The 19,024-nt window shown below is 38.8% G+C and overlaps 1 protein-coding gene across 2 annotated transcripts in view; it reads left to right on the top strand.

Annotated features, from left to right (window-relative positions):
* ctnna1 (catenin (cadherin-associated protein), alpha 1) overlaps positions 1–19,024 on the top strand; it is a 79,774-nt gene that overhangs the window by 13,785 nt on the left and 46,965 nt on the right. For both annotated transcript variants that reach the window (XM_041047558.1, XM_041047557.1), the window contains exon 7: positions 3,109–3,312. In XM_041047558.1, the coding sequence (XP_040903492.1) occupies positions 3,109–3,312 (204 nt within the window). The remainder of the gene's footprint in view (positions 1–3,108; positions 3,313–19,024) is intronic.

Genomic DNA, 19,024 nt, shown 5'->3' with positions numbered 1-19,024 from the left:
TGATCGTCTGCCAGGCCCGATCTGCAGCCAAATTCAGCTCTTGCTTGTTTCGGGGCTTTTTGTAAAACACATGCTCACTTGGACTGAATTCAGGTGACTGACTTGGCCGGTCAAGAATATTGAGCTGTTTGGCCCTAAACAGCTCCTTGTTGCTTTGTCTGCCCACACTATGGAAGAATCTTAGGGTTATTTATTAGTGCCAGTGACTCTTGACTCTGCAATTTCTGCTGCAGGGTTTATGTGGCCTGCAGATGTTAATTTTTACGTCCAGTAGACTCTTTCAGATGACTGGACTCTGTCATGTGTTGACTGGGTGGAAAGTATATAAAGTATTAAAGATGTATTTTGTTACTGTCATTGAGCAATGTTGGCAAAAGCTCCATATCAACCTAAATCTGGCCCTGCTGGTACAACTTAAAGCGGTACAGTCTATCTAGAGGGATTCAAAAAAAAATATTGTCCTTGCCTCTGATTTTTTAAGTGTCATTGCCTTAAGGAAAAAATATATTATATTTTAAGATATAATATTTATTTAAAGAAATATAATAATAGTGTCATAAAAATAATGCATACTGTATTATTATTATTATTATAACCTGCATTTAACTAGGAAGTCTGTGGAAATACTTTATCTCTTTTTCAAGGTCAAAATATCTGTGTAAGATAGGTATCACATACATCTGTGACACATGTCAGTCACATGCCAACATGCTTTACCCTGTTTCTGTTGGCAAAAATGCTCAGGCCCATCTTTAGATTCTCCATCCTGAGACTGTAGCTCTTGGCAAGACTAATGAAAAATTTACTTTACTAGTACTTTTAAGCAGCAAATGTGGTACTTTAAGCATTACTCATAGAGCATCCTTCATCAAGAGAGCATTGCTTTCCAGAAAAGTCTCAGTGCAGAGCATATAAAACCCTGCCATTTCCGCTTTCAACAGATTTGTGTTTTTAGGGCAATGGTAGTCTGATGGTAAAAGTAAGAGAAACTCTGTGTACTAGATATCATTGTCAGTTTCCTGTTTCTATTTTTTTGTGTTAAGGAAGGGAGTGATGACTGGCTGCCACTCTACTGGATCACAGTCATGGAAATGTATGCTAAATTGTTTTAAGACATAAAAGTATTGCTGTGTAATGATAGATCATAGATGCTATGCCGCGTGATTAATGTGCATAAAACAAGTGGCAACAGTGCCGTCTCTCAGATGTGTTGCATCATTGATTATTTTACAGGTGGCCATGCAGAAAGGCACTCGTAAAAAAAAAACTTGAATGCAAACCTGTTTGAGACTAGCTCCTTTCTGATGCCCAATTTCAAGTGCAAGGCAAAAATTAGCACATGAGTCAACCCCCCCAATTCTCTCTCTCTTTCTCTGTTTCCTCCTCCGTGTCTCTCTCGTGTGCCTGTTGCCATGGCGATATGACACGCAAGCAGAGGAGGTCAGATGACGGAATGGAGGGGGCTGGAGGTGGCTGTGATAGAGGGCGCCTGCCTAATAAACCACAAATCTAACAGCTGAATTGTTGAATGTTTTGTAGCAATAAGGCATCTGCAGAAGCACAGAGTTCACTTGTCATTGAAGAAGTTGTCTGTCTTTGTTTCGCTGCCACAAGCGTCATGGTGATACCTTAACCCTCTGCAGTGCCTCACCAGCATGTCAACTAGTTGCCTCTCTCAGCAGGCTTGCCCCTGTGAAATCAGACATTTAAGTGCTCTCTCTCATCCTGCAGATATAAAAGAGGAGAGAGCGAGTTACTATAGCACTTCTGTGGCTCAAATGCAAGGTAGCACATCAAATCCTTTCACAAAAGGGATTATATATTTATATATAATTACATATTCATAGGCTCATCTGTTGTCTGAAATGGATCTAGTAGTCTACATTGCAGACCTGGTACTACAGCTTTCTTTTTCGGCACATAGTGGATTCTTTCATGAGGTCCTTAGAAGAACTTTTCACCATTCCCAGTTAAGGTGATTTGGTGACTTTTTTACTCTTGTCAGGGTCCCGTAAAAGTATCCCTTGAAGATGTACAAATCAAAAACCTGCAAATTAGTAGAACAGAAGAGCATGAATAGGCTTAAAGAGGATATAAAATAATACACTCACTGATGTTAATGCCATAGTTTGTAAAATTGACTTTCCGTGGCATTTTTTGATGAGACATTTTCTTTCTCTGTGTAAAACGAATGAGGACTGTCCTGAGTCCAGTTTTGAAAAGCCAATTATGTTTTTGCAAAACCCAGTCAAATAGTTTTTCAGTTGAGTATGAACACTATGTAAGGCATTGCAGTAAGCGGAGTACTCTTGAAAGGCTAGTCCACTTCTCAGAACTTCATTTTTCATATTTTTGAGACTTCAGAGTTTGGATTCAGAAACGTTCATTTTTCACATTTTCATGCTTCTGTTCATCTTTGTCAGAAATTTTGGTTTAATAAGGATGTATCGCCTTGGAGATGAGTTGTTTAGCAAAGAATAAAGCATTTTCATTTTTTCATTTCTCGCAGAAAAGACTGAAAGTATGTTGAAATTATCCCTCTAACTTTTTTCCAGTACATTTAATTTGAAAGTAAGTGGGTGGTCTTTTACCTATTTTCAAATTTAAAATATATCTTTTTGTTAACCGTCTTTGAGTATTTTATGACAGACATTCAACTTTTAGAATCAAACGCCTCTATTATTTTTTTTTTATTATCCTCACTGGGCTGGTGACATGATTGTGTGTGCTGAGTATGGGGCAGTTTCATTCAACTGAAGATGAAAGTGATCATACCTTAATTCCTTTTCTTTCTATATCATTAATAAGTCAAACAATGATGCATTATTTCACACTACTCTTGGCCTTTTCATTTTGTTGAAGATGTGGACACTATGATACTGTCTCTGAAACTATACATCAAGTGTTGGGCCCACAGACACAAAAAAGACAGCTTAGCGCATCCTTCCCTTTAGGTTTTCCAGTCGACCTGTCAGTCTGTCAAATCTGCCCTCTCATTGCCTGGCAGATTTCTGTCTTCGGGCTTGGAGAGGGAGAGATTAGTGTACCATGATGACTTTTACATTTTTTTCTCCCTGTGTAATTTCCCCTCTGCCCCTTTCCTTACAGAGACAAATAATCGTGGACCCCCTGGCGTTTAGTGAGGAACGTTTCCGTCCCTCCCTGGAGGAACGCCTTGAGAGCATTATCAGTGGTGCTGCCCTCATGGCTGACTCTTCTTGCACACGTGATGACCGCAGGGAGCGGATCGTGGCCGAATGCAATTCTGTGCGCCAGGCTCTTCAGGACCTTCTGTCTGAGTATATGGGCAATGTAAGTGTCTTACCTTTCCGTTTCCTTCCTCTTTCCACACCACAACCGCCTACTCTATATCCACAGCACAGCAGATCTCTGTAGTTTCTTATTGGCATTTAACTTCAATTGGACCGCTGGGCAGTAAATTTGCTAAAGTCAAAACATACTTTAAAGTCTCAAAAATTCATTTATGAATCATTCTTAGTCCACTAAACCCAATGCAAAAAATACTTATATCTGTCGTCTACATAGTCATTTACCTTGCATTACACATATATATGGAATGAAACTTGAATATATGTCTGTATATGTGCCTCTGTTAGTCAGATCACAAATCTGAATACAGTCCATGCCTTGTGGTGGGAATGCACCTAAAGGTGTTTGGTAACTGCCAAAATGCCAGAAGACAAATAACTTCTGCACTTTAGTAGTTACGTTACGGGAATAAACAGTCTAGCTAGCATTTGAATGAATTGTATTTTAGAGCCAGAAATATTATCGTCTTCACAGACTTGAACTCAAGTTGCTCCCTAACCCGTACAGATCATTGCTCTGTCAGCCACAGAGATCATGCAGTTGTTGAACTGATCAGGGATCAGATAAATACCACAGTTGCTCAGTTTGCCTTGTATTTGATAGTATGCATAGAAATCACTGGAGCTATTTCTCTGGTTGCTTTAATGAGTCAGAGAGCGATGGCTAATTTCACTGTAATTTTAGTGTAACTTTCACTGCCATTATCACAAGGACAGAGGAGATAACTTGGATATGTATTAAGAAAATCAGACAGTGAGTGGATATTTCCACAGACTACTTACTGAAAATGTTCCGCTTTAGGAGGAGAACAGATGACATATACGTCTTGGAGAAATGGATTCATTTACACTTTTTCTGGCTGGAATGTGTCTCCAACCAATTATGGAGGTGGTTTCAGCATTTGGACTGTAGTCCATCTGAAATACTTCTTGGATGCATTTACACTGTGATCTGCTCCAAGACGCATGAAGTGACAATGTATAAGTGGGGTCACAGTGATTCTGGGAAACACATATAGTCTGTTTTATTACTTTTTGTTGAACAAATGATAAGAAATTATGTCACACAAATCAACATCCGTTTTGAAGGATGAGAGAGGTAATTGGGCAACTTTCCAACAACATAAAATTCTTTCTTTTTACCACAAAAATATGAACTTGGCTGCAGTCCTACCTGTCCAGGGGTTTCATTTTCTAACTATTCAGCAACACATCACAGGTATCACTCTCTCCCCAGTAGAGTACTTGTCAAAGTGAGAGTCAGCTGCTATTCTATGTACTTAATTTACTTTATTTTTAATATATAGATTGCAAGTAGGGGTGTCCCGATCCGATATTAATATCGGATATCTGTCCGATAACAGCCAAAACACGACTATCGGATTTTATCGGACTCCATCTAAAATCTCCGATATAAGCGCTCCGATAAGCAGTCCATTTTCTGCTCCAGCACTTCTATCCATAGGCGACTCTGGTTCACACTCCAACACAGTAGGTGGCGGTAATGCACCTTAACGTTGGTGCCACCCGCCAGAAATGCCAAAGAAGAAGAGCACCCGGCTCCAGCCAATAGAGCGTCTCTGATCCAGCATGCAGAGCCCACGTGATCACAACAACAACAACGTGTGTGCGCTACTGTGGGATGTCAGCCGTGTGGCAAGATTTTACCGTAAACTCGGACAAAGACGTTGCAGCTGAGTGCAACACTTGTCATGCACAAGTTTCCCGTGGTAGCACAGAACCGGGAAAATTTAATACGACCAACCTTATTGCGCATTTGAAGTAGCATCACAAAAAACAGCATGAGGATTTTCGCAAGATCACCGAGGCGAAGAAACAACAAACCTCCCACGGGACGGCAAAAAGGCACTGGCTATAACAGAAAACCCAGCCCAGTTTATTGTGCTTGATGACCACCCCTGTCGGTGGTGAGTAATGTTTAAACGCTTAATTGAGCACCTCGAGCCTCGCTACATTATTCCTAGCCGCCACTACATTGTCGACAAAACTATACCCCAGATGCATAAAGAAGTTCAAAAGTCTATTGTCGCACATGTGGAGAAAGCAAATGCTGTTAGCTTCACAGGAGCACAGGAGCAGGCTGACAGCAGAGCATGCCTCTTCTTAAAAAAATCTCCACATCATGCTCGGGCTGCAGAAAGTGGAGATGGAGGAGTAGTAAGGGTAGTCAGCAGTTTAGTTAACTGACTGATTATTATTTGTTTTCTGCTGTTATTATTAGAGTGATATGTTTATTTTGTTTACACTATTTTTTTTAGTGAAGAGCAATGATCACATTGTTTTGGGCACAGTCAGTGAAACTGGAGCTGTGAACTCTTTGAGCAGTTGGACAGTGGACAATATTGTGTTGTTTTTGTCCCCGCCCTCAGTTGTTCCCACCATATACTGACAGTAAAAAATAACTGAACTTGAATTGTTTGCACTTTAAAGGTATACTTTGTTTTTATTGGATTTATTTAGGTTATTTTCAGGGTCTACTAATTTATTTTTTATTTATTTATTTTTTTTTTTAATTGTAGAATACTGTAGATATTATGTTGAAGGTTAAAATTTATGTAACCAATTGGTTAATAATAAATGGGTCAGTTTTTCTCATACCTACTGTTGCTCACTGTTGTTCTCTGTTTGAGTAACATCTCTTGATCAAGCCTTTTCAACATTACACACTACAAAGTAAGTAATAAAAGTATGTATGATTTGTGCTGATATCGTATCGGATCGATATCGGTATCGGCCAATACTCAAGGCTGCAATATCGGTATCGTATCGGAAGTGAAAAAGTTGTATCGGGACATCCCTAATTGCAAGGGATGTTACATCTGGTTCATCTGGTTCATCTTGGCTCCTCTAGACAGAAAAATATTTCATCCAAAATTCACAAATGATGCAGAGTTGGAATCCATCCTACACTCTCAAATCCACTTAGATTCCATCTAGATTTGTTATCAGCGTTTGCTGACTGTGGAGGCAATTCATAAAGTCTTTCCTTGAAATGATAAGCCTACAGAGTGCATGTTTACTGTGTAATCAAAGGATCAGTGAAGTATCTGAATGAGTTATTGCCATATCTCTTTAAAAAGATGTTCAGTACTACTTAAGAGTTTAGAAAAATCAGTTGCTTTGTTGTCACTGTGTTTTATTGAGAACGTGACATGTGGATACCGAGACACAAACTTTTAACCACCCAGGTACGAATAGAAAGCGCTGGAATTCTTTTATTAAGTCAGTATTAAATTTTTTGTTTCCCGCACAAACATTTGCCCATGCATTCACTGTAAGAAATTATATTTTATTGTTTAATATAAAGGAATTGAATTATTTTGACATTCAAGTACTGTAAATGTCAGTGCATCATTTTTGATTTTGAATATTGAAATAACAGTTTGGACTATGTCTCTTATTAGAACTTTCCCAAGACGTCATTTCAGTAGAAAACATTGTGTTGTCTGTGGCGAGGGCTTATATTAAGGAAGTAGCAATGAAACAAGAACCAAAAAAAAAAGCTCCTGTCATTTTCCACTCTGTTCTTCAAGTGTTCTAATGTTCTTTTGCATTGTGTTCTCCCTCAGCCCATTTCTTATTCAGATTTTTCTTTTTCTGTTTATAAACGACTCAGTGGAACCACCCTCGAATAGCCACTCAGTAACAGCAGAATTTCAGTGTGAGCCAGCCATCCAGATAAATGTCATGGCTGTGGTAATGCCTTATTCATTACTATCTATGAGTTTGAATTTTATCTGTTTTCTGCTGTTCCTGGTGGCTTTTAGAGCAAAAATCATAAACTGCACAGCTTGCCCATTTCATTTGTGAAATGTTACAGTGGTCCTGTGGCTGTAATGGATGTGTGGTCAGGCACGGTGTGGAGTTAGTAGTACAGATTTGAACTCTTATCCACACACACAGCAGTAGTTCTGCCAGAGCATAGATATCTTAACAATGGAAATGCTTCAAATTGATTTCTAATTAAGCATGTTACTTTTTTGTTTCAAATACTCATCTGCTATAGCCCGAAAAGGTGACTGCTAATTTTTGCATGCTTGGCTAACTAGCTTACTGCCTATAGTAATGACTGTCCTCACCCAAGAGTTAACCTGACATCATTTAGATACAGTATTTTTGTGAGGCTATTGGCAGCATTATAAATGAGGCAATTTAGGACTGGCAGATCCACTGCCCTGGCTGCCCAGTCAGGGTATTTACTATAGCAGGGAAATGGGCAATGGCCTAAGTCTGTCTTCTTATTAAGGTGAGCAAATTGGTGTTTTGTGTGCACCTAAATGTACTGCGTGTCTTCTTGGCCCTTGGCCTAATGCTCGATTCAATGCTACTGAAATCTGTTAAGTAGGTTTTGAGGGATTCTGTAAAGTAACTCTTTGGCAGAGATAATAACTGCATATCAAGGTGTTCTCTGAATATTTTATGATGAATTGGAGGAACTTTGCAGTTTGGAGAGAGTAGCCTTATTTAAGTATGGCAAAGACATACTTTGTTGTGGTACAGTAGTAGTTTGGTTCGCTTCAGTAGTCTTTGGGGCTAATATATACCACATTAAAAGGATACACTGATGGCTTTTTTTAATTTGTTTTGTCCTTTGTATCCTTTTCCTCAGCACTGATGACTTGTGATTAGAATTTATGAAATGCATTGAGCAGGAGAAATAGGATAATGTAGATGTATAGAAATTTTAAACTTAGTCTTCAGTGTCATGTTCCAGAAAGGTTTGTGGAGACTTATCACATTAACCAGCTTTGAATGCTGTTGACAACAACCTTCAGTTACAAAACGCTTTTATGTTTGTATTTTTAAATATGTTTTCACTGGACATTGACGAACAATATGATAAGCAGTCAGACGTCGACTCAGTTTACATATTCTCTCTCAGTACTATCCTGTCCTTGCTCAGGCATTACAGCTGTAGTTTGCTTGCATTGCTCATCCAGAACACTGCCAGTTTATTTTAAGGTTCAGGCCATTCAAGCAGCATCTCTGGTTTGCTTCAAAGTTTTCTACTTCACTGGACTCCTCCATGCCACTCAATATATCCCTGTATGACTTTAGAACTTGGATTTACAGAGGAACACATCTTATCACAGCAGTGACGATGAGTGGACATGACAGGGATTTGGCTACTCATTTGACCAGATGAAAGAAACAGATGAGGAGCATAATATGTCATTGTCCACCGTTTGCATTTAATGGCCTAGCATAGCCTTGGAGAACTGTGGTTGATATGTCGTTAGGATAGTGAGATAGCTGGTGTTTCGACCTGGTGCCAGCAGTAGACACTGTGACAGATAACCTGGCTGTGCCGTGATTAAGCTTGACGGACTAAACAAACATTAAGCCACACTGGCTTACTTAATGAGCATATTTGTGTCTTTATTCTAAGGCACAGCTGTAGGGTGTACTGAAATATGTAACTCATGCAGGAAAGAAAATATCCTCTCTGAGCAGATTATACACTACAGGCCCATACATAACACTGATTTTGCCATGTATGTGGTTTGATGGCCATGATTTTGTGTATTATTATAATTGTCGAATAGGCAGTGCAAGTCAAATCATTAAATGGTATATGTTACCATTACAGCATATGGCTTTACAGTCACAGCTGAGGCTGTTGGATAGACTCCCACCTCATTCTCTTTCTCTCTCTCATCCCTTCTGCTTCTTCATTCCCTCTAGCTACAAGTTGTCTCTACCCCCCCACCTCGTTTTTCTTCCTCTCCCTCAGTCTCTTTGGAGAAAAAATAAAAAGTCAGTTGGAGATTCTTAACTCACCATATTTTCAAGGATTGAAACTGACTTTCAAAATCATTCACTGACTACTGAATAGTGCTGTTTGCATGTCTTCCATAATTTTTTCCTTTATTTATATATACACGACACACAAGAATGTAATTGTGAAGCAGGGTGACTGCATGTCCCAGTTTCAAAGTATTTTTTCTGGCATCCCAGCATCTTTTAGGGACAAGGTTTTAGTTTTCTTGAAAGATAAAATTAAATTTGTTGCCATGGCAGAGTTAAAGCTCTATCAAGACCATGATCAGATAAGACCACTGTTCTAAACAGAAGAGAGGCACACATATGTTCACTGCTCACACAGCTACAGCCTCTTAAAGAAGAACAGGGGACAAATCAAAGAACAGAAGAGTTGCTGGAATCCTACAGGTGTTGACTAAATGGGAGAGATCAGACTTTTGCACATAAATTATTCATATGAAAGGACAGTGTTCTAGTTCTTTCCCTGATAACATGTTAAAGACATCTGTCAGTTGGTTTGGTTACTGTTTTTTGTACTGAATTCATTTTTCAGATGAGCTCAGACAAGGACGTCCAGAACAAATTTTTTGATATGCATGACATTTTCTTGTCATGCACATTGAGAATGTTTTCATTGATTTATTGAGTTATGTATAGGTTTGTGTTATTAGGGATACTACAACTGCTACAACCCCCAGCACCAGTGTACAAGTGATCCATCTCAGAATAAGCAGGTCTGCAGTCATGCTGAAACAGGGGTCTTGAATTGATTTATAAAAAAAATTTTTTTGAATCTGCTCTGAAATAAATGTCTCCCCATTTTCGCATAGAACAGGGATTAGACCTATAATACAAGCAATTAGTAAAATGGATAAATAGCTCAATTTCAGTCTGACAGACCACAGAACTGGCTTCCCTGTTTTTTCAGAGTCAAGATATCACGTTTTTCATTTAACATAACTCTTTTTTAAAACCACGGTTTTATTTTTGTTTTCACGAGAACTCCTGAAACTTTTATGCAGCACAATGATTGGAAAAGGGGAAATAGCCTCGGGTTAAACTGTTATCAGGGAAAGGAAGGTGGACTTTGAGATTTGGGAAACAGAAATGTGGAAAATGTCTAAACACATAGAATACATAATGTTGTTGGATGACTCGGATAAGACCAAGTGTCTTTTCTTTTTTTTTTCTCCATTCCTGGAGTGGAAATTGTGTACAGTGTTATGAATGTCATTTAACAAGACTAGAGCATGTTCACTCAGCCGGTGAAGGGGAAAGGCGGGTGGGGCTAATGTTGCCCCAGCACTGCCACATAGTATAACCTCAGTTATTCCATATTGCCATGACAGTTTGGCATGGTGTGTGTTGAGTGTAATTGTTTCTGCCACTTTTTATTAATAATGCATCTCTTGTTCCCAGCTTCTGTCAGGGTTTTATTTCACATAAGAGAGTGACGCAAGGTTGCTTTGACATATTAGGCTACTGACATTTAAATTTCTTCAACTTCAAGTGATACATTATCATTTGGACCTGCATGAAAAGGACATGCCTGTCCACTGCAGTGGGAGCCCTGCCTCTCCCTTCACTTGCTTTTTTGTATCTCAATATAGTCTCCCACTCTGCGCTCTTCAGCAGTTCTCTTTCACTTTGCTTTCTCCTTGCTGAATCCTCTTTCCCATTTTTCTCCAACCCTGCCATCTTTCTCTTCCCGTTTGTCTCCCTTTCTCTCTCGGCAGCTCACTTTTTCCTCAACTCCTGCTGTCTTTTTGCCTTGGGCATCTACAGTAAGTGGCAGAATTTTGCTTTATCTCTATTCTCTTGTGTCTTCACAGTTGCTTCTCATTTTAAACAGGTTTTAGATTGAATGGATCTCGGCCCATCTACCCTGCCTACATGATACTATTATGAGCTATGTGTAACCTAACTGACAATGATTATTGATTTCAAGTTAAAAACAACTACACACCAAGTTACCTCTAACAGGGCCACCAGCGGGCATTTTACAAATTTATGAAACATTAGGTATGACATGCCCGCAGGTAAGAATATTTTGTATGTCTAGGCTAGGGAACTAGCAGACAAATGCAATGGAATGGCCCATAGTGTCCGTGTTTCCCCCCCCCCCCCCCCCACATACCTTTGGAAAAAAAGTGGAAGAAGGTTCAGAGGGACTAGGCCTAATGCAAGACCAGCACGAAAGGAGTTCAATTTATCTAGTTGTAATCTCATCTAAATGCATAATTAAAACAAATTACGCACCACACAATGTAACAGGGAAAAGATTTAGTGTCCCCAAGGCTTTTCGTATATTTACAGCCTCCATAAAACACTAGTCTGTCAGTAACAGGCCGTCAGGCAACGTTTCCCGGACCTGGCCCTTGATCTCTTGCTGGTGAATTCTAAGCTTTTTTGATCGGCTTTGCAGGCAGGTAGATGAGATGCACCTCTTTTTTTTCCACAATAGCTAAGCAGGCGGAGGAAGGTCATGCTCTCACAAATGGACATTTTTGTGATACTATGACAAAAGTCTAGCTTTCCCATTTTTCAGTCATGTGGATGAATGAACTTAACCCAACTACAGGCTTGTGTTTTCTTTGCCTGTTGGTTTCCCCTTTAGTTGTACAGTTTGAGGCACAGTGTGTTGCCACCACATAAAGCTGCAGAACTAATTTAAAAGCACAATTTGCCTTTCAACCTAAAAATCTTTTTGCTTTGGCCTATAGAATTATTTAATTCATCCATATAGTGCACACATGGCAGATGTGATGCTGCAGAACAGTCTAATTCTTCTTGCATTCTTGTTTTTAGTTGCAGTTTGATTACTCCTTAAGAAATTGAGGAAAACTGGTTTTGTAGTGTAAAAGAGAAGACCATTTGGTTACTGTTAATTAGCGTTGGATAAGAACAATTTTTCAAGTAATTGCAACTTTTATTTGAACGATTTGCATATGGATTCTTAAAATCCTAACATTGATTTTTGTATTTGTCCCTTTTCTCAGCAAACATCTGCATCTGCGCTAATTGTTATGCATAGGCAGTGGTTACTTGTTGTAAGTAGTTCAGTTAGGGCCGCTGATGTGTGAAATGTCTACTTTGTGGAAATCGAGTTATGTGCACAGAAAGGTTTTAATTTAGAAAGTAACATAAATGGTTGCTGATGTGCGCTCTGTTTGTGTTTAGAGAAATTCTCTCTTGCCATGAGATGTGAGGCTGTGGAAGTTGAGTGAATAGTGTGTACATTTTATTTTATTCAGTCTGTCCCTGCTGGAGCTAACACTGGCTAACAGCTGTCTGCAGATATCAGGCTGTCTTGTCAACACAAACTGTGCAAATGAATTAGTGAGCACACTTTCAGTTTCTGTCCTGCCTTTGCTTAAAGTGATCATTAAAGTGGATGTGCTTAGTTAAAGCATCTGCTACTGACAGTCCATGCGTAGCTGTATGAAATTGCATTTGTTTTTTAAAATATACATAATGATGATGTCCTCCTAAGTGGTGCAGGTCTTTTATTATATTTGCTCAACTGTTTTGCACATTTAGGGACAAAAAATACAGATGTCATGTTTTAGTTGTTTTCCATTTGCTAGGGAAAACACAATTTTATATTCAAGGAAAGAACAGCGTAACTTGCTTGTTGTAGAAGAAATGTAAGTTCCCAGAGTAAATTCTGACGAGCACTTTGTAGTTATCTAATGTAACTGAATCAACAAGAGTTTAATCAAAGTGAACAGAAATCAATCAGTTCTGGGCTTTGTGAACTGAATTTGAGTCAGGAGATCAGTGCCAGTGACCAGATCTACTATTAATCAATTAATCTATTAATTCTGTTTTACGATAGGATTTCAGATATACATCTTAACCTTAATTTACTGTACTTCTTCTTAACAATAAATTAAGAAAGTGACCTGGTGGAATGAAATGCTGGAAATTTCACATTAATCATAGTTTAAATAAGCCCCCATTGAACTTCTCCATAGAAGCTGTGCTCCTGTTGAAATTTGTAAGAAAACAGTTGCCTGTTTACACATATCATATAGGGGCTTTTAGAGCCTTTGTGATCCTGATGAGTGGGAACCAAAACTGGTAAGTGGCCTGGCCTGTAAAACCAAAACAGTGAATTGAAAGACTCAATAAAGCTCCATAAAGCTGTGGGGGAGCTACAGAGTTGGGTGATAATTCTCTGTTGCTTCAGTCACATACAAATATTAGTCATGTTAGCCATTGTTGATTCTGTTACATTAGATAACTACAAAACTTCAATATATACAAAACAGTGCTGCCAGGATCCTGAAGTGAGAAAACACGAACACATCACACCTATCCTCAAATCCCTTCACTGGCTCCCCATCTCCTCCAGAATTCAATATAAAATATCCATCCTCACACACCAGTGCATCCATGGCAACGCCCCGGTCTACCTCAAAGAACTCCTCACTCAGCAAACGTCATCCCGCAATCTCCGTTCCACCAACAGCAATATCCTCCATACCCCCAGAACTAAGCTACGGTCAATGGGAGATCGAGCTTTCTGCTCAGCTGCCCCCTGCCTTTGGAACTCCCTTCCAGACCACAGACACTGGCTTCTTTTAAAAAGGCCTTGAAGACCTTTCTCTTCAAGAAAGCATTTTAAACTGGTGTATGTTTTTGTTTTATTATACTATTGTTTGTGATTATGCTCTTTTAACCTTGTAGCACTTTGATATTTGCTTTTAAACGAAAAGTGCACTATAAATAAAATGCATTATTATTATTATTATTATTGATGAAAAAAAAAGATTCTAGTCTAGATGATTCTAGTGTGCATTTTGCATCTTCCCTGGCACACTTTTATCACATGCACAAATCAAATAAAATCAAAAAACATTTTTTTATCCTCAGTATGATTATACCCTTTAAGTCTGTTTCTTACCCCAATAAGTCTGATAAGCAATTGTCCTCCAGCGAGTGGCACAACCAATGTTAAAACATGAAGAGAACCAGAATTAGAATCTGCTGTTTGCAGGTGTGTTGAGCTAGAGAATTACATTGGTTTGAAGGTGAGATAGAACCAAAGTGAACTGAGCTGTGATGAATGCGCCTGACTGGAAGGCAAACCACATCTATGCATGTTTTAACACACGCACACACATTCACTCAGATACTCAGCTGTAGCAGGTCCCTTTGTTTTCATCAGACATGCCATTGACCTTGGCAACAGGAAATTACTGTTTGAAGCTCTGATATTAAATGACAAAGGAGAATGGAGACTACTTTACTTTATTATGTCAAGAAAAAAGCACTCCTTTTAAAAATTATGTACATTTCTATACCTACTTTTCTAACATGGTTGTGTTCTACATGTTCAAGACGTTAAATATTTTTGTTATAACATTTAACAGCATCCATCCACCCTTTATCTACACCTTACATCCTGTTGATGGTGAAACGTATCCAGGCACGCATTGAGTGAGAAACAGTATACACCATGGACAGGTTACCACTCTTTCACAGGACTAACACATTCAAGCACTTTGGCACACTTTCACACCTGTGGGCAGTAGGTTTTTCCAGTTCACCTGGTGTGCATATCTTTGAACTATAGTACAGCCGAAGCACCTGGAGGTGATGCCAGCAGACATTTGGGAAAATATGCAGACTCCATACAGAAAAGTCCTTAGCTGGATTTGAGTAAAGGTCCTTCTAGCTTTGAGAAACCAGTGCTAGCCAGTTCTGTTTGTAATATGGCGGTTTGGAAAAGTATTGAGGTAACCTATCAATATTTGAGTGTGTGGATTTTTCTTATTTAGCCTCTTTTTAACTGAATGTTAACTCAATGTATCACAAAGACGGAAACAATAACTAGAACTGAACTAAACAACTGGGGTCTGTGGCTGTTGACAGCTGCTGTGAGTGAGTGAGCCACTGGCTGATGTTATCAGTCATGGATGCCATCAGTATAGACACCTAGTCTTGATGGGTGATAGCAATGCTGTTCTACAATTGGCTCATTAGTTTTGCTTTCAAATGTTAATGCTCAGATGTATGTTAGCTCAGTATATACTCTTCTGCAGTTTGAGGCATTAATCTCTAAAGGTGTGTCAGTATATGACTGCTTGAAAGATTTGGGTTTGCAAACAAAACTATTCTGTATCTGGGTCTGCTGCTGACTTTGCTCTTATCCTTGAATTTTATTTTGAATCTAAAGAATGTACTGAAGATGTCGATAGCCAAAATGCTTCTTTCTGTGTCTGAAGAAGAAATCCCATCTTCTCTAAAAAGACCAACTGGAAAGTTCAACATTTTGCTGTTTTCCATGTTCACAGACTCTGAAAGGGACTTTTGTTATGCACACCTCTCTATTGTTTGTGCTTGGACGCCCTCCTCCAAAGATGTGGTTGAGGAATGGCTTTAAATGTGTTAAGCAATAAATACATTAGTGGGGTATTTGCTGATGAGAGTTCAGATCAATATGTCCTTCCTAAGCATTTTCTAGATTTATTGGAGGCCTCATAATGAATACCTGAAGCATATATGAGCTCTGAGTCCTTGAACCCTGCAGACTACTGAAGCCATGCAGCCAGACTCATGAGTTTAGTGCCTCCCTCGCCTGGGTACATTCTGCAGGTTAATTAGTGAAGCTTGCATTCTGTAGGCCTCATCAAAAAAGAGCAGGTAAAATTGAAGTGGTTCTTACAGTTGGATAGCCATGTCAGCCTATATTTGTCACTGTGTTTGCATCTTTCAAAGCTCAGAACTGCTTGACATAAAATAAGTTGCCTTTAGATGATGTATACATCAGTAAACATGTCTGCCTGAAACTGGCTACCCGAAGCCTTTAATGGAAAAGCTTATTCTTTCTTTTGAGCACATTAAATTTGTCGTGGGGACTTTCAGATGAATTTGCAAAGGTTGGATTAGAGATTTTCTGATAAAGTTGTGGTATTTTTGTCCCCTGCCACATCAGTCATGAAATACTAAGTATCTACCAATATCAAGTTCTGATCTGATCTAATTCTAACATAAAACAGCGACACAGTATACACTGAAATTGGTCAAGCCAATTTAATAAAAATAGTTCAACAGAAGAGTGCCTCTGCATTAGGAAAATGGACCTTGAATGACAATTTCCCTTTTGAAGCTCTCTTCTTCAATTTTGTACAGAATCCTCTTGGGGGTATTCTAAATATAGCAGCATGATATTTCTTAATATAACTGTGTGACTACGTTGGTACTAATTGCTGTCAGTTCAGCATATAAGTGTTGCAGTGATTGTGAACAGCACGACCAACACTGGGGATGGGTTCAGTGCCACCACCCAAACTCTTACTTCAACAAGTTGTGGTCTGGATGCTACATTCTTTACTTCTACCCTCTGCATATACTTTGGCATCTTTGCAGTGCATCTAAACAGTAATGACTTACCGGGTAAGACATGGGTGTTGCTTCTCCTCTTGCAATCTAGGTGAACATTGCATGTAGAAAACAGTCATTTTTTTCCTCAAATGGGCGAAGGAATTTTTATGTTGTTTTATGTTATGTTATATTTTATGTAAAAACATAAAACATCTTCTCTATTATCATATGTTTAGCGAAATGAGAGTTGTGATGGAAACTGTCAGGTCAACAATGAAGTGCGTCAGCACACCTTACTCATAATATTCTGTCTTATTCAGTAACTGTTAGCGTTGTAATTTAAATTTGGCTGTGCTGATTATGTTGAGCCTCTCGGTGAAAGCTAGAAGGAATGCAATTTATTTGTCTTATTATATAAAGGCAGTCAGTGTATCATGTAACAAGACTGGATTAGTTGAGCGACACTTGCCTGTGGTGTGCTAGCTAGCAAGCAGATAATGGTATTACGCTTTGTAAATCCTTTTTCAAAAAAAGGTAATGTTAGTCAAACTACAGCGTTGCTTAGCCAAACCTATTTCCAAACACTGCGTTTTAGCGTTGTACCATCGCTGGAGAGTCAAATAGTTTCTGGTCTTAAATATAGTTTATTGTCAAACAACAGTAAACAGTATAACTTTCATTAGCTTATCAATGTGATTCCAGTCAATCAATCAATGTTCAGTCTCTTCTGTGTCACGTCACTGGGCTGATGCCCAGGATGCTTGCTTGCACCTATCTGTGGCATGTGAGCAACAGGATGCTGACTACAGTTCACTTAATGGCCACTGGTGTCTGAATGTTACACACAGTGCTTCTTAAAGCAGAGTTACAAACTTGTGGGTAAGGATAATACTTTGGATCCACTCAGTATTTGTTCAAAGGGGTCCAGGCATCCAGAAGTGTTTGTTTTGTTTTTTTGACTTGTAAACTAGATAATCTAGTCATCGTGCTGACATACATTAGTGGAAGGGAACTAGAATTTAATTAATCTCTTAAACTTTAATGGTTTAAACGGGAACTAGAAAAATTAAAAAATGAATATTTTAAAATTGAGACAAAGCTTACTTTCACAATATAATTTTGCATATCAACTTCATCAAGGGCTTTTTTTTAAGAACTGAAGAGTTACACATTGAACCAGAATGTGATGAAAGACAAACCATGTTGCGAGCATCCATCATTTAGCAAACACTCTGTAAATTATAACCATTTTATTTAAAAAATATATGTTTTGAGGGGAAAATGTTTTTTTTTTCAGTTTGGCACATCTTATCCACTATACAGATATGAAATTGTACATATTACAATACAAAAGGAAAATGGGAAGAGAAAAGCATCCATTTTGCACAAAGAGGTTGGGTATGAGAGAGGGGATTGGTTCACTTGTTTTTTTTTTCTTTTCTATTTTTTATTTTTAGGCAGGGTGGGGACCAGGGCTAGAGGATGACAAGAGGAAACAAAAACAGTTTACAAAGAGCCAGAGTGCAAAGGGATGCATATTTCTACAAATTTTGTGGATTTTCAGTCACTTAGTACAACCGTAGTCATAAACAGTGAAATGTCAAATGATTGACAGAACTTAATAGGAATTCCACATACATCCCCATTCTTGGTGTTGTCAAAAATGAGGTCTCCCCATAATGTTTGCTGAATGACATTAAGAAATATTCAACTCAGTTTTGACTTTTGAACATGCAAGACAGATTAGAAGGGCAATAGTCAAAGCAGTGCGAAGCTGAAAGAAAATAAAATTAGAAACAAAGTGGAGGTGCTTGGCTTTGGAAATCAGTATGATCAGTGTTTGCAATGTCTTTCGTTGAATTCAAATGTGAAGTGTAACAATTTTTGGTTTACACACTTTCTTAGAAGTTGTTCTAGGCATCCTTTGAGCATGTGCCGAGAAATATTGACACAAACATTCATTGAGAAGTTTGAAGCCAAATTTGGCAGGCTTACAAGAGACTAAGCCACAAATGGTCCCCCCCGGCTACCTCTAGGGGGCACCAGCCAAACGAACTGCATCCTAACTGCTCAAAACCTGATATCTCACTCCAAGATCCTGTGCTGTCAGAAACATCTTACTGTCTTAATGGCTGATTATGTTAAACATAGCCAAACGTTGAATTGTTGAGAAAATTACATACTTTGAATTCCAGTGCAAAGAATTTTGCTTGGTTTTCTTTTTTTTTTTGCACTATTCAAATGCTGGACAGCTCATCTATTCACTGCTGCTGTGGTCAGTGTACATTTCAAGCCCAAGGTGCTGTGAGTCAGTATTCATCATCCTGTTCTCTACCAAATTTACTTGGCTAGAGATGCTCATTGGTTTTGTTAAACTACAACATTACCCCATAGTTGCCCCTCTTCACCGTCCCATCAATTCCTCTCAATTCCTCTCTCTTTCACCCTGCCCCCACCACCAAACTGAACACAAAGAAGTGCGGAGCTGCGGCAGCAGCTTTAGTCTGATGCTAATGCACATCCTCTCCCTGCTGCATGCAAATGCGTCCTGACCCAGGCTTGCTGTTTGCTTATCACTG

This window comes from Toxotes jaculatrix, chromosome 10, assembly GCF_017976425.1.
Source record: "Toxotes jaculatrix isolate fToxJac2 chromosome 10, fToxJac2.pri, whole genome shotgun sequence".
In the NCBI taxonomy this organism is placed as follows: domain Eukaryota; kingdom Metazoa; phylum Chordata; class Actinopteri; family Toxotidae; genus Toxotes; species Toxotes jaculatrix.
Note: the sequence above shows the minus strand (reverse complement) of the source record. Positions and strands in the feature narration are given on the sequence as shown.